The sequence below is a fragment of the Phyllobates terribilis genome, unplaced genomic scaffold (assembly GCF_046119375.1).
Source record: "Phyllobates terribilis strain yellow unplaced genomic scaffold, ASM4611937v1 Scaffold_86__1_contigs__length_6382490, whole genome shotgun sequence".
In the NCBI taxonomy this organism is placed as follows: Eukaryota; Metazoa; Chordata; class Amphibia; order Anura; family Dendrobatidae; genus Phyllobates; species Phyllobates terribilis.
Genome location: NW_027362846.1, coordinates 5,220,225 through 5,235,999, shown reverse-complemented (window position 1 = coordinate 5,235,999; position 15,775 = coordinate 5,220,225). Strand labels below are relative to the sequence as shown.

Here is a 15,775-nt window from a genome sequence, read left to right as displayed (position 1 = left end):
TTATAAACCCTTTCCTGATCTGCCTACATACTTCTTGTTGACCGCAGAACGGTTTGGCTTCTCACTTGACTGCTCTTCCGGGACGTGTACTGCTGCTAGATATTGACCTTGGCTTCTCCAGCTTAGATGTCCACCTGCCTGACTTCTGTGTGTGACCCGGCTCTCTTCTTGACATTCAGCTGTAATCTGGCAACTCACAACTACATTACAATTGGAGACATGGAGCCTTTCTGCAGCAAATAAAACTCTGAGCATTAAAGATTTGCTGCCAAAACGCGTTAATCAAAAAAGGTGTAAAAAAAAAAGCTTTTTTTATTACGCATCAAATCTATCTGCAAGTAAAATGCACGTCACTTACTTGTGTGATCAAACTCATAATATAATGACCACAGGATCTGTGACTTCTCTGCATTTAGTGGTCTCTACTCACCTGGGTGGTCATATGTAGGAATCTCCTCTTTACACCGCTCATCACCCCTCACATATGTCTCTGTAGTATTAATATGGGTCAGATCTTCACCCTGAAACAAATATTGTAAAAGTCACAGACAGATGGAGAAGTCCCATCTATGATCAGCTCTAATCCTGCCATCTCCACCGTTCTCATTACACAAGTATAAAACATATAATACTGGTGGATAAAACAAGACTGAGCACAAGACCTTCACAGCCGTCTACACATCATAGGGGAGATCTCATGACACCTTCTCTCCATCTACCTGATGATCCTGAGGAACATTGGGATCTTCTTGTTTACAGTCCTGTGGAAGAAGAGGATGAGGACATCTCTCTGGTGTTGTCCACTTACTGGATAGATCTGGAGGAAACACATGCAGGGACTGAATTCATTCTTTACTTACAGATAATTATAGGCCGTGTGTATTTAGTCCTGTCTATTACCTGGTGATGTGAGGGGCTGGGGAACCTCCATCATGACGTCCTTGTACAGATCTTTGTGTCCTTCTAAATACTCCCACTCCTCCATGGAGAAATAGACGGCGACATCCCGACACCTTATAGGAACCTGACACATACAATGATACCGTCATCCCCCCGATCCCTTCATAGCGTTACTGTATAATGTCCCAGCATTCCCAGCAGTGTCACCTCTCCAGTCAGCAGCTCAATCATCTTGTAGGTGAGTTCTAGGATCTTCTGGTCATTGATGTCCTCATGTATCAGGGTGTAAGGTGGAGGTCCCGTGATTGGGCTCAGGGGTCTTCTCCATCCCTCAGACACAGGGTCCTGACAGCGCTCACTAGAGGTCTTCTTCACTACTGTGTAATCCTGGTTATGGAGAGACACATTAATAAATATGACTACAGACATTTCCAGAGTCCTCACCTCTCCAGTTCTGTCCATCTGCTATTCCCATAGATAAGAATGATGTAATGTGACGTCATCAGAATCTCTCACCTCTCCAGTAAGCCGGAAGAGGATCTCTAGGGTGAGGTGGAATATCCTCTCCGCCATCTTGTTCCTGTTCATTTCCATTTTTACCTGGTCAAGGTAAATTTTGTAGTAGATGTCAACTTAAAAGATGAATTTTATGAGGAACCTGAATGGAAAGAAGATATGACGATGTGAAATCATGCAAAATATTATGAAAAAAAATTACCAAGTTGGGGTTACTGGTTGAGAGCAATAACCTAAAACACTTCCTGGCCTGAATGTGCGCACCGCACCTCCCAGCATGTGCTCCCGTGGTCTTAATTTATTTTTTGTTTACTCCTTCATAGTTGTAGCAGCCAGAACTTTGTCATTTTTACGTAAGGTTCACTATATGAAGTCTTGCTTTTTTGTGTGAGACAAGTTGTAGTTTTTTTTAAAGGCCATTTTGCCAAACACGTCTGTAAGGTCGGGTTCACACGTAGCCTAAACGTTGCAGGTTTCATGTACCTGTTTTATACGGACGTAGGAAGCATGCCTAAGGTAAATGTAATTTTTTTTTTCAAAAAAAGGGAATGGCGCCACTCTCTGTCCTATAAAACACTTTTTATTGAAGAACCTTAAAAACATTGACGCAGAAGGGTGCAGGCTCGATAGACAAACGATGGCGTCCAGGTTGACCTGTTAAAGCACCATCGCATGCAAAAGGGCCGTTGTCTGATTATTGAGCCTGAACCCTTCTTCATCCATGTTTTAAAGGTTCTTCAATAAAAAGTGTTTTATGGGACACAGAGAGTCGCCTTTCTCTCTGTTTTGAAACTTCATGCAAGCTCAACATGTGGTCAAGCACCTGTTGATTCCAAAATATCGCAAGGTGTGTGCGGATGTTGTCTCATGCCAAAAGTGTCACGAATGGTGCATAATTGTTATTTTTTTTTTACTGTTTTGTGCTTCATGACTACCTGGATTAAAAGGTATAAACATTCAAAGTTTGAAAATTGTTAATTTTTTGAAACTTTTGTCAAAATGGGCGATATTTTTATAAATTATTATTATTTATTATTATAACGCCATTTATTCCCTGGTGCTTTACATGTGAAAAAGGGGTATACATAATAAAAAACAAGTACAGTAATCAGATAAATAAAAGCAAAACATAAAAACCTAAATTTAACACTAACAAAGTACAATGTGTCATGAAAAAAACTTTTGATTTTAGCTCTAGAATAAATCCTGTAAACTACATTGGACACGGTGACCTTGGAGGTCCCTTCCAACTCTAACACTATGATTCTATGAAAACAGGTACATAGTAATACACTGGTACATAGAAATGTAGCTCCACATACCAGTACAAGAAGTTGTGTGTTCGAATCATCGGGGCCCAGATTTGTAGAAAAGTGAAGAATGAGTTGATTAAATGAATGTAAGTGTGAACAGAGTGGAACAGAGCTGGTGAGGAGAGAAGACGACTTGCAAACACAGAGTGAAAGTCTGGACGTACCCCTGACTGATTGGGACAGCTCCCCCAAATTAGAACTGTCCTGCTAGACGGTTGGAACCAGTGAATAATGGGGAATCTCCACATACCTCCACCTGCAGAGCCACCACCACATATATGGCTGCTCTGTGCGCACAGGACCTGTGATGAGGTCACAGGAGGGGAGGAGTCAGGGGTCACATGATCAGGGGCCACAGTGTCTGCAGGCCTGTACTGTGATCGGCCACTCAGTGCTTAGCCTTGCTGCTGTGCAGCGTTGGGGTCCTGGACTTAAATCCCACCAATGGTAACATCTGCAAGGAGTTTGTATGCCTTCCCTGTAATTCCGTGGGTTCCCTCTGGGTCCTCCTTCTTTTTCACTCCCCTTATCTCCATACACAGGGACTCTACATGTTTTGTCCTCGCCTGTACTATCATGTAGGATGAGTTTTAGGGACGATTTTACATATACTGTAAGCAGACCCCTTCCCCTCATTTATTTGTCCAATCGTTCCTGTACAGACTATAATCCTGTAAATTAACAGCTCAACATAATTTGACATCCAAGAAATCATAATATTCTGAGGGACACTTTTTTTCCCTTTATTGTTCATCTTTTCCACTGTAACCTCCATAGAAGCCCTAGTTACAGGGGTAAACAGCTCACTATATACAAGTCAATAGCAGAGCTGATCTGGGTTACAACCACTCTAGGTGTTGGTTACAAAGGAAAGACAGACGCGGCAATCCCACATTGTGAATTTATTTTTGTTACTATCCTGGCTTTCTCACTTTCTATCCTTTGACATCCCCACACTCATCATGAGAGACTTTAATATCCCCATTGACAAGCCACTCTCCCCATCTGCTTCTCATCTTCTTTCTCTAACCTCCTCATTTGGCCCTTCACAGCTTACTAACTCTCCTACGCATGAAGACGGGAATACTCTGGTCCTGGTCTTCTCCCGTCTCTGCTCGCTGGATGACTTTACTAACTCTCCTCTCCTGTTCTCGGACCACAACCTTCTTTCCTTCTCTATCTAGAACTTTCTCCATACCCAAGACACCCCCACTTATCACACATATAGAAATCTACGTGCCATCAATACCCAGCAGCTTATGAAGAATCTATAGTCATCTTTAGCTCCCATATCTTCCCTCTCCTGTCCAGACTCAGCATTGTCACATTATAATAATATATTGCAGAGAGCCCTGGATGAAGCAGCACCGGCTACACGCAGAAAGACATGACATAGGCAGCATCCCTGGCACACCCTGCAAACACGTTTTCTCCAGTGCTGCTCAAGGTGTGCCGAGAGTTTATGAAGAAAATCCCTTTCAGCAGAAGACTTCATCCACTATAAGTTCACGCTCAAAATGTATACCTCTGCTCTCCATCTGGGCAAACAAGTCTACCTTACCCCTCTCATCACAACACTAGAGTAGCCAACAATCCAAGATGACTCTTTGAAACCTTCCACTCCCTCCTGAGCCCTAAAGTACAGGCCCCAGTTGCCAACCTCAGCGTTGATGATCTGGCCATTTATTTCCTACAAAAAAATCAACCACATCCGTCAAGACAGCTTTACATTATCCTATCAGAGCCTAGATCCCCTTTCCTCTCGCACCTCAAGCCTGTCACAGAAGAAGTGACCAGGCTCCTTGCGTCTTCTTGCCTTATGACCCTATTTCCTCACATCTCCTCCAGTCTCTTTCCCAAGCTGTCATCACCTGCCTAACTATAATATTAAACCTGTCTCTTTCTTCCGGTTTCTTTCTCTCTTTATTCAAACACGCTGATATAACATCTTTACTTAAAAAAAAACATCCCTGGACCAGAAGTGCGCTGCTATCTACAGACCGGTCTCTAAGCTTCCCTTTATTTCTAAACCCCTGGAACGCTTGGTCCACTCCAGTCTAAACAGCTATCTCTCAGATCAGTTCATGTCTATAGTTGACCATACAGTATATATCAACGGGTACTTCCAAAATACATACCAGCCCAAAAGGAAAGGAAGTGCATAGACCCAAAGAAGTAAAATGAAACAATCTTTATTAAATAATATTAAAACAATGACAAAGTATACGAATGTTTTAAAAGAAGGGTGAGAACAAAATTCAGATCAGAGTGATACCTAATCCAGTCATAGTCACAAATCACTAATTTCCAAGTTTCCAAGAGTAGGTAAGAGTAAACCATCAGATACTTGAGATAAAATTGCTATAGTGTTATAGGGCCATCTAGTGGGCAGTAAGTGAAATCACAGGTAGCTATTCACAGAGATATACAGTGTGTATACGGTACTTTCCTGAAGTTTATGTATATGTACTAGGCACTTTATATTAATATACAGTACAGACCAAAAGTTTGGACACACCTTCTCATTTAAAGATTTTTTATGTATTTTCATGACTATGAAAATTGTACATTCACACTGAAGGCATCAAAACTATGAATTACCACATGTGGAATTATATACTTAACAAAAAAGTGTGAAACAACTGAAAATATGTCTTATATTCTAGGGTCTTCACAGTAGCCCCCTTTTGCTTTGATGACTGCTTTGCACACTCTTGGCATTCTCTTGATGAACTTCAGGAGGTAGTCACCGGAAATGGTCTTCCAACAATCCTGAAGGAGTTCCCAGAGATGCTTAGCACTTGTTGGCCCTTTTGCCTTCACTCTGCGGTCCAGCTCACCCCAAACCAACTCGATTGGGTTCAGGTCTGGTGACTGTGGAGGCCAGGTCATCTGGCGTAGCACCCCATCACTCTCCTTCTTGGTCAAATAGCCCTTACACAGCCTGGAGGTGTTTGGGGTCATTGTTCTGTTGAAAAATAAATGATGGTCCAACTAAATGCAAGGCGGATGGAATAGCCTGCCGCTGCAAGATGCTGTGGTAGCCATGCTGGTTCAGTATGCCTTCAATTTTGAATAAATCCCCAACAGTGTCACCAGCAAAGCACCCCCACACCATCACACCTCCTCCTCCATGCTTCACGGTGGGAACCAGGCACGTAGAGTCCATCCGTTCACGTTTTTTGAATCGCACAAAGACACTGTGGTTGGAACCAAAGATCTCAAATTTGGACTCATCAGACCAAAGCACAGATTTCCACTGGTCTAAAGTCCATTTCTTGTGTTCTTTAGCCCAAACAAGTCTCTTCTGCTTGTTGCCTGTCCTTAGCAGTGGTTTCCTAGCAGCTATTTTACCATGAAGGCCTGCTGCACAAAGTCTCCTCTTAACAGTTGTTGAAGAGATGTGTCTGCTGCTAGAACTCTGTGTGGCATTGACCTGGTCTCTAATCTGAGCTGCTGTTAACCTGCGATTTCTGAGGCTGGTGACTCGGATAAACTTATCCTCAGAAGCAGAGGTGACTCTTGGTCTTCCTTTCCTGGGGCGGTCCTCATGTGAGACTGTTTCTTTGTAGCACTTGATGGTTTTTGCAACTGCACTTGGGGACACTTTCAAAGTTTGCCCAATTTTTCGGACTGACTGACCTTCATTTCTTAAAGTAATGATGGCCACTAGTTTTTCTTTACTTAGCTGCTTTTTTCTTGCCATAATACAAATTCTAACAGTCTATTCAGTAGGACTAGAAGAAAAAAGAGAGGGGTCGCTCACTGGTCTATTCGGGTGCTCTGAAGAAAAGAGTAATCTCAATAGCAAAAAGAACTTCGGCACTCCATACATGAAAATATAAGAAATATTGTATCTAGACTAATGTCATTTTGAAAAATGAAGGTTTTTTGCGCATAATTTGGCCAATTTATGTGTGCCCATCAACCACGACAAGGTCACCTTCGTATGATGGGAAACTACGCTATGCTACCACTGGATATGCCACTCTTGGGCTGTAAGCCTATATGGACAATATGTCTCTGCTTGGGCTTTTAACCTACAATGTATGGGCTGGTAGAGCTAGTTAAAACCACCTGTCAAACTGGTCTATTCGGGTGCTCTGATGAAAAGAGTAATCTCAATTACTCTTTTCTTCAGAGCACCCGAATAGACCAGTGAGCGACCCCTCTCTTTTTTCTATTAATCATTTTTGGGATCCCGCTCCTGGAGCATTGCAGCAGGTACGTGTTCACACTATTAGAAGTTTGACAGCCTTTTTTCTGACCATGTGTCCCTCCCATTCAGTCACAGGTGGTTTTAACTAGCTCTACCAGCCCATACATTGTAGGTTAAAAGCCCAAGCAGAGACATATTGTCCATACAGGCTTACAGCCCAAGAGTGGCATATCCAGTGGTAGCATAGCGTAGTTTCCCATCATACGAAGGTGACCTTGTCGTGGTTGATGGGCACACATAAATTGGCCAAATTATGCGCAAAAAACCTTCATTTTTCAAAATGACATTAGTCTAGATACAATATTTCTTATATTTTCATGTATGGAGTGCCGAAGTTCTTTTTGCTATTCAGTAGGACTATCAGCTGTGTATCCACCTGACTTCTGCACAACACAACTGATGGTCCCAACCCCATTTATAAGGCAAGAAATCCCACTTATTAAACCTGACAGGGCACACCTGTGAAGTGAAAACCATTTCCGGTGACTACCTCTTGAAGCTCATCAAGAGAATGCCAAGAGTGTGCAAAGCAGTCATCAAAGCAAAAGGTGGCTACTTTGAAGAACCTAGATTATAAGACATATTTTCAGTTGTTTCACACCTTTTTGTTAAGTATATAATTCCACATGTGTTAATTCATAGTTTTGATGCCTTCAGTGTGAATGTACAATTTTCACAGTCATGAAAATACAGAAAAATCTTTAAATGAGAAGGTGTGTCCAAACTTTTGGTCTGTACTGTACATATGTATGTAGTAATCATACAGTCTGCATTTACTAGAATCCCATTATGGAAATGTATTATGCAATAATTCTGTGTTGTTATTGGACTTGTATGTTTGCATATGGTTTGTACTGATTTATATGTTCATATGTGGTGCTATAATTCTCCATGTGGAGACCCATTTAGGCTATCAAGGTTGAGAAGGTATCTATAAATGTAGGAGGGCTTCACACTGAATCCATTTCATTTATGATTCTACCTTCTCTACCTGCCAAATTAGTGCTAGACCTGCCATGGTTATTAAAGCACAATCCAGCTATCAATTGGGAGACTCAAGAGGTTAATCCATGGGGTGACCCCTGCTTTTCTAGATGTGTTTCGAGATCTTTTGCTTCTGTAACGTGTCACCCCAGATCTTAGTATATTAAACCTGATGTTTTGTCTCGTAGTGATGTTCGTAATTGCAGAACCTGTGGCAGGGGTAATACCCCTCGTCAGGTTCCAGCGAGTTTTTTCTCGCCTAACGAGGTTCCATCACGACCTTGTACTCACTTGTCCATGGACTTTGTCACTGATCTGCCTAACCCAGAGGAGGAGAGACTTATTTCCCAATTAATTAAAGCCAGGAAGGAAATAGAAGGGGGTCTTTCGGTAACCAGTGACTGGGCCAAAAAAGGTGCCAACCCCAGACGTAGGATGGCCTCTATCTTCAGGGTGGGGGAGTTTGTGTTGTTGTCCACAAAAAAAATCTACGTCTTAAAGATGATTTGCTCCAAAATGTGTAGGTCCCTATAAGATTATTGGAGCTTTGAATTCTGCGACTGTTAAACTTCAACTCCCTCTGGCTTGGAAGATCATTAACTCCTTTCATTCTTCCCTTTTAAAATGGTTTGAGGGGACATCTGATCCTCAAGACATAATTAAGGTGGAATTTGAGGGGGATGGGGAGTATGAGCTGGAGCAAGTTCTGGGTTCCAGGTGGGTCAGGTGCCATTTACGGTATCTCGTCAAGTGGAAGGGTTAGGGTCCTGAAGATAACTCCTGGGTTAATTCAGAAGATCTTCATGTGGATCGTCTGGTGAGAGCATTTCATCAGCGACATCAGATGGTGGGGGTTCCTGATGGTCCAGCTGCCCCTCTTAGAAGGCAGGGTACTGTCATGCCTCGGTTTCAGGACTCGATTAGGTGGCCTCTTACTGCATGGTCGGGTTCCCTTTCTGCTGAACCTCAACCAGTTTGGTTTCTGACCAAATACTGATGGTTCTTTTGTCTTTTCTTTCCTTTCTTTTTTTTGCTTCTATTCAGGTGTTTCTCACTTCCAAATTATATTTCTAGACAGATAGTGTTTGGACATCCAGCTCCTCAGCTAGTAATTATCTTACCTAGTTAATCTCTGTTGCTTTTCCTAAAGTTTGTTTGTGTGTCTTCCTCCCCAGTACCCTTTCCTTTCTTTATCATTTGAGATCTGGGAGATTTTCCACATTTTCCGTTTGCATGTGATCCTTCTTATTTCGTGTTTCCTGTGTGACTGTGTGAACACATCCTTAGCCCCTTGTTTCACCCTCTGTCTGTGTGCACTTCATTCTGTTGTTTTGGGTTACACTCTGTGTAAAGTTGAGGGTGCAGTTAAGGACACTCAGGGTCAGCTGACGTTGAGTGTGGGGGTGCCATTGCACAATTTTAGGGTGCTAATCTCTATGGTCAGGCAAGCACAAATCAGGGTCAGGTTAGGGATTTGCCTAGTCTGTGTGTGAACCTGTGGTTTGCAGGTTTAACATCACCCCTAGTTTGTTCATCCTGGTATGAGGGTTAGGGTTCAGTCATAACAATCTCTCTGCTTCATTTTACACTGTGAATCATCAACTCCTCCTCACTATGCTCTATTGGCCTCAAGAACATTGTTCTCTCCTGTTTCTCCTCCTACCTCTCTGACCGTTCCTTTCCTGTATCTTTTTTGCTGGCTCTGTTGTAGAGAAAAATTAAGAATCCATAAAGACATCTCCAAAGAGGGGACATATCACCCTCACATTGAACATATGGGATTAATTATAACTGGGGACATAAAAAAACTAATTATAACTGGGGAAGTGAGAGAGAGCTGGCACTATAACATCCATTGAAGTAGGGACGTCGTGCAGTGACCAGGTAATTACAGCATAGATCTGCTCTGGGAGCCAGTCATCAAGATTGAGATTCATTTACACAACGGTGGAAAAGTACACTTCTGAGGCAAAAGCATCCTTTGTTAAATCGGCTTGTCTGAGACACTTTGGAGCCAGTAGTCCGTGAAGAATATTGGGGTTTGGATCAATCCGATATTTATGGGAAAAAGATTTCAGCTTTGTAGCGAAGGAACGAACATAATCCATTCACTCATATCACAGTACGGCCATTATAGCCCCTCCAAATTAATATTGGTCCAATGAATGGTGCTATCCATGCCATGTTTCATCTCTATAGAAAGATAAAATCGCAATAGGAAACATGACGACAATATCTATCGCCTGGGACCTCCGGGGGCGAACATATGAACATATCCTGAAAGTTGGGGATCTCATAAAGTTTGAAAAAACCTAGCAAATCCCACAACCAGCCCCCATATGAGCCCATCAAGGGGAGGTATGTGGGTATAACTTTGATCTAGTCAAAACCAGAGTTTGGGTCCTGTCATTGTTCATTTCTCGAAGACGTAATTCGCTGTGAGGGTGTTCCATTTTCCTAATCGGAGTGCTTCTCTCCATAAAGATAAGAGCCATTCTTGCAACATCAGGTTTAGTACTTCTCTTTTGCATGTAATTGTATATACTGTATTGTTTTACTTCCATTTTGTATCATCTTTGTATATTTTTTATAAACACCGCCTACCTTTCTGGATTAAATATCTAAAATTTAATAGCTCCATTCCTCTTACTCTGTAAACCTCAGCCCTGAAGCCATTCACTACCTATAACAGGTGTCCAATTGGCTTGTATAAACGATTGGTGGTAGCAGTTAGTAGATCCTTTTGTTAATGTGGAGTTGGCAGTGACCGTACTGGGGTATATATACACTCATGGCCGAAAGTGTTGGAACCCTTGAAATTATTCCAGAAAATGAAGTATTTCTCCCAGAAAATGATTGCAATTACACACGTTTTGTTATACACATGTTAATTTCCTTTGTGTGTATTGGAACAACACAAAAAATACAGAAAAAAGGCAAATTGGACAAAATTTCACACAAAACCCCAAAAATAGGTGAAACAAAATTTTTGGTCCTTTTCCAAAATTGTGGGTAAACAACTTTGTTTCAAGCATGTGATGCTCGTTCATACTCACCTGTGGCAAGTAACAGGTGTGGGCAATATGAAAATCACACCTGAAACCAGATAACAAGGGGAGAAGTTGACTCAATCTTTGCACTGTGTGTATGTGTGCTACACTAAGCATGGAGAACAGAAGGAGGAGAAGAGAACTGTCTGAGAACTTGAGAACCAAAATTGTTGAGCAATATCAACAATCTCAAGGTTACAAGTCCAGATATCTTGATGTTCCTTTGTCCACAGTGCGCAACATAATTAAGTAGTTTACAACCCATGACAATGTAGCTAATCTACCTGGATATGGACGGCAGAGAAAAATTGATGAAAGGTTGCAATGCAGAATAGTCCAGATGGTAGATAAGCAGCCCCAATCAAATTCCAAAGAAATTCAAGCTATCCTGCAGGCTCAGGGTTTATCAGTGTCATTGTGTACTATCCGTCGATATTTCAATTAAATTAAACGCAGGAGGATTGCCAAAATGTACTTAAGCCAAAATCCTTTGTATAAAGTGTATTGTGGATAGATGAGACCAAGATAGACGTTTTTCGTAAAGCACATCATTCTACTGTCTACCAAAGAATGAATGAGGTCTACAAAGAAAAGAACACAGTACCTACAGTCAAATATGGTGGAGGTTCAAAGATTTTTTGGGGTTGTTTGGCTACCTCTGACACTGGGTGCTTTGACTGTGCAACGCATCATGAAATCTAAAGATTACCAATGGATTTTGGGTCGCAATATAGTGCCCAGTGTCATAAGCTGGGTTTGTGTCCTAGGTCCCGGGTCTCCCAACAGGACAATGACTCCAAACAAACTTCAAGAAACACCCAGAAATGGATGGAAACAAAGCACTAGAGAGTTCTGCAATAAGTCCAGATCTCAATTCCATTGAATACCTATGGAGAGATCTTAAAATTGAAGCACTCTTCAAATATGAGAAACCTGGTGCAGTTTGCAAAAGAAGAGTGGTCCAAAATTCCAGTTGAGAGGTGTAAGAAGCTTATTGATGGTTATAGGAAGCGATTGATTGCAGTCATTTATTCCCAAGGGTGATCAGCGGGCTTGCTCGTCACTACTCATTACTTGCCCGAGCATCACAGTGCTCGGAATGCTCGTTACTCGGCAAGTATTTTTTGAATGTTCGGGCGGGAGCTCGAGTTTCCACCCTGCATGTTTGGTACTTTTTAGGCAGCCAATTAACATGCATGGATTGCCTGAAAGTCACAGTAATGCCGTAGCCATATTGGTTGTGACATTACAGTGATTGGCTGGCTGCATAGCATCATCGGGTCAGTACAAGACCTGGGACCCTATAATCGTCACAGTCTACCCCATCAAACAGGCAGAGTAGGGAGAGGTGCTGCTGTGTGAGGGAGAGAAGTGGCGCTTATTTTAGGCAGGAATTCCACAGCACTATTATTTATTTCATCTACTCCAACAATCCTTGTAAGGGCTCATCCTGATGCGGTTAGCAGTAGTTAGGCAGAGTTTGTGGAGAGCTTGTAAAGTACAGAATAGGGTTCATTGCATGTTCTTTCTGCTGCAGGAACTCCTATCAATAGCCCTAGATATCAGGGCTAATAATATTCCTTTTGCTCTTATTCCTGATAATTTTTGTGAAAAACAATATAATACCCCATTTTTACTGCTCCATTTGCTTGTTAGCAGCATACAGCCAGATTTGGTTGATTTGAATAGCATTGCTGTATTGTGGAAGCAGAGAAACTTGTCCATCATTGGAGGTGATCAAATATTACTGCGGTAATAATCGTGAAATTTTTTGGAAGCTGCCAAATATTATACTCCATTTTAAGTGTGCCAGTTGTGCGTTCAAAATATATCCAGAATTGGTCGCTGACCAATAGCATCGCTATACCGCTACTGCAGAGAAACTTGGTCAGCAGAGGTGATCAGATATTACTGCGATAATAATCGTGAAATGTTTTGGAAGCTGCCAAATATTATACTCCATTTAAGTCCCTCACCCTGGGACTTAAGAGCCTGATACACATTAGTACGCCTCGGCGATTTCGCCCACGATCGCCACCGGGGGCGTCAGCTGATTGTCACAGCTGACACACGGTGTTTTGTGCAGTTAGCAGTGCGGGACTGCTCCCTGCACATTAACCCCCGAAATGCTGCGATCAAAATCAAGGGGGGTGGTAAACACCGATACTTACATCCTCTCCGGCGTCCCGCGGTGTCTGAGTCCGGTCCCGGATGTTATCATGGTGACCCGAAGTCGTAATGACAACATCCGGGTCACCAGAAGTCAAGAAGTTACTTTGGTCATGCGCAGTGCGTGACCAAAGTAACTTTTGCCGGTGCAGCTCTGACAGCCTGTATAGCACAGGGAGCTGCTGTTCTCTATGCTATACAGCTGATCAGAATGTAAAAAGTGAAAGTCACATAGTGGGACAATGTGTAAAAGTAAGAAAAATGGCAGAAAGTGGAAAAAAAAAAATAAAAATAAAAATTGTAAAAATATAAAATGAAAAAAATGAAAAAAAAGAATCCCAAAAAAATAAAAATATATTGTACCAATAAATAAATAATCTTATGAAAAAAAAAACAAACAATAAAAGTACATATATTTGGTATCGTCTCATACGGAATGACCTGACCTATAAAACTGTCCCACTAGTTAATCCCTTTAGTGAACACGGTAAAAAAAAGAAATAAAAAACGAAGCAAAAAACTATGCTTTATCATCATACCGCCAAACAAAAAACAAAAAATGGGATAAAATGCGATCAAAATGACGAATGTAAATAAAAATGGTACCGCTGAAAACGTCATATTGTCCTGCGAAAAAGCAAGCCGCCATACAGCTCCAACGGCCCAAAAATTAAAAAGTTATAGCTCTCAGAATAAAGCGATGCAAAAACAATTATTTTTTCTATAAAATAGTTTTTATTGTGTAAAAGCACCAAAGCATAAAAAAATAACAATATTATATAAATGTGGTACCGCTGTAAACATATTGACATGAAGAATAAAGCTGCCTTATCAAATTTACCACGTGCGGAACGGCATAAAAAAAAAACAAAACAATTCCTGAATTGTTGTTTTTTCAAATTCAAGTTTTTTTATTTTTTTGTGTTGAAAAAGTACAAGAAAATACAATATACATAGTAAAAGGGGTAACGTAACTATAAATCTATGCATAACTACAGTACATTGGGGGGGTACAGGGAGGGTTTTCCATCAATATCCAGATCAAGCATGTATTTTTCCATATGAAAGATAGAGAGAGAGGGAGCGGACCACGGCAGACCACTAATCAATAGAGTGCGATTATGATCTTTGTTGTGACGACATCCCGGATAGCTTTAGTTGGGGGCTAGATGGTAGGCGTCAGAGTTTTGGAAATCCATCCAATCCCTCCAAGTCACACAGTGTCTATCAACATCAGCCGGTGAGATGGCAATCAGATGCTCCATCCTATTAAGGAGGGAGATCTCCGCAAACCATTCCTCCACAGTGGGTGGGTCTCTGCTTTTTCAGTGTCGTGGAATGACATTCTTAGCCGCCTGTATTAGGTAGCCTATTGATGACCTTTTATAACTACGTTTACTTATTGGTAACATTGATAAAAGGAGGGCTTCTGGCGTATTAGGGATAGTCAAACCAGTTATTTTCTCAATCATGGGAACCACCTTTGCCCAAAATGCATTTATTATAGGGCATGCCCACCATATGTGTGACATTGTCCCTTCCCCCTCCCCACATCTCCAACATCTCTCTGAGACCACTGGGTACCATCTATGAAGGACTGCTGGTACCCGGTACCATCTAGAGATAATTTTGAAGGAGGTTTCCTGAGCTTTGGACCCTATTGAGGTTTTATGTGTTAGGAAGAAACATTTATCCCATTGTGAGTCAGAGAAGGACTTCCCCAGTTCCCTTTCCCATGCACCGCAGAATCCTGGCCTATTGTCAGCTACCTGGGCAATGAGGAGATTATACAGTAGGGAGATGGAGTGTGTAGGGGGTGACAATGATAGGCACAATTTTTCAAAGTTTGTGAGATCTCTATGAAGATGTGTGCGCTTCTTCACAGTTGAATAGAAGTGTTGTAATTGACTATATTCAAAATTAGCCTTCGGGGAAGTGGCTCTTCCCTGCAACAAGTCATTGAGGGGGAGCAGCGAAGTGTTGGAGATGACATGAGAAAAGAATATCGGATGGGATTTGTTTGAACCGAGAAATCTATTTGCAGATAGTCCTGGTGGGAAATCCGGATTATCTGAAATCGTGAGCAAGGGGCCCTGGGGGTCGATTAAGGATAAGCTTTTTTTATGGGATCTCAAAGCCAGAGCAGTGGCATAAGTACTATATGACATAAGGCCAAGAGAGGGGACAGTTAAATGGGCGCACCATGGGAGAGTGGTAAGAGCTTTAGGACAAATGGATTGAGCTATTTTGACCCATAACTTCCCCTCCGAATGATGGAAGAAGTCCAGGATTCTAGCGTGTACTGCTGCCATGTAATACCTTCTACAATCCGGAAGGCTAAGGCCCCCCTTTTGTTTGTGTCTGATCAGAACATCTCCCCGAATGCGTGGACGCCCACTTGCCCAGATAAATCTGCAAAAGCTACTGCGCAGTCTTTTCCAAAAATTTGAGGGAATTACCACGGGAATGGTTTGGAAGAGGTATAAGAGTTTAGGTAGGATGTTCATTTTTAGTATATTTATTCTGCCGAACCAGGAAAAATCCTTCACCGTCCAAGAAGTAAGATCTCTATGGAGTTGTTCAATAAAGGGCCCAAAATTAAGATAAAATAGATGGGAGAGGTC

At 41.8% G+C, this 15,775-nt stretch overlaps 1 protein-coding gene across 1 annotated transcript in view; it reads right to left on the bottom strand.

Moving 5' to 3' along the window:
• The window catches only part of LOC141197715 (uncharacterized), a 200,376-nt gene that overhangs the window by 77,956 nt on the left and 106,645 nt on the right, over positions 1 to 15,775 (bottom strand). The window contains 5 exon segments of the mRNA XM_073662801.1: positions 431 to 521; positions 720 to 817; positions 901 to 1,024; positions 1,108 to 1,281; positions 4,291 to 4,419. Of these exon segments, the coding sequence (XP_073518902.1) occupies positions 431 to 521; positions 720 to 817; positions 901 to 1,024; positions 1,108 to 1,281; positions 4,291 to 4,419 (616 nt within the window).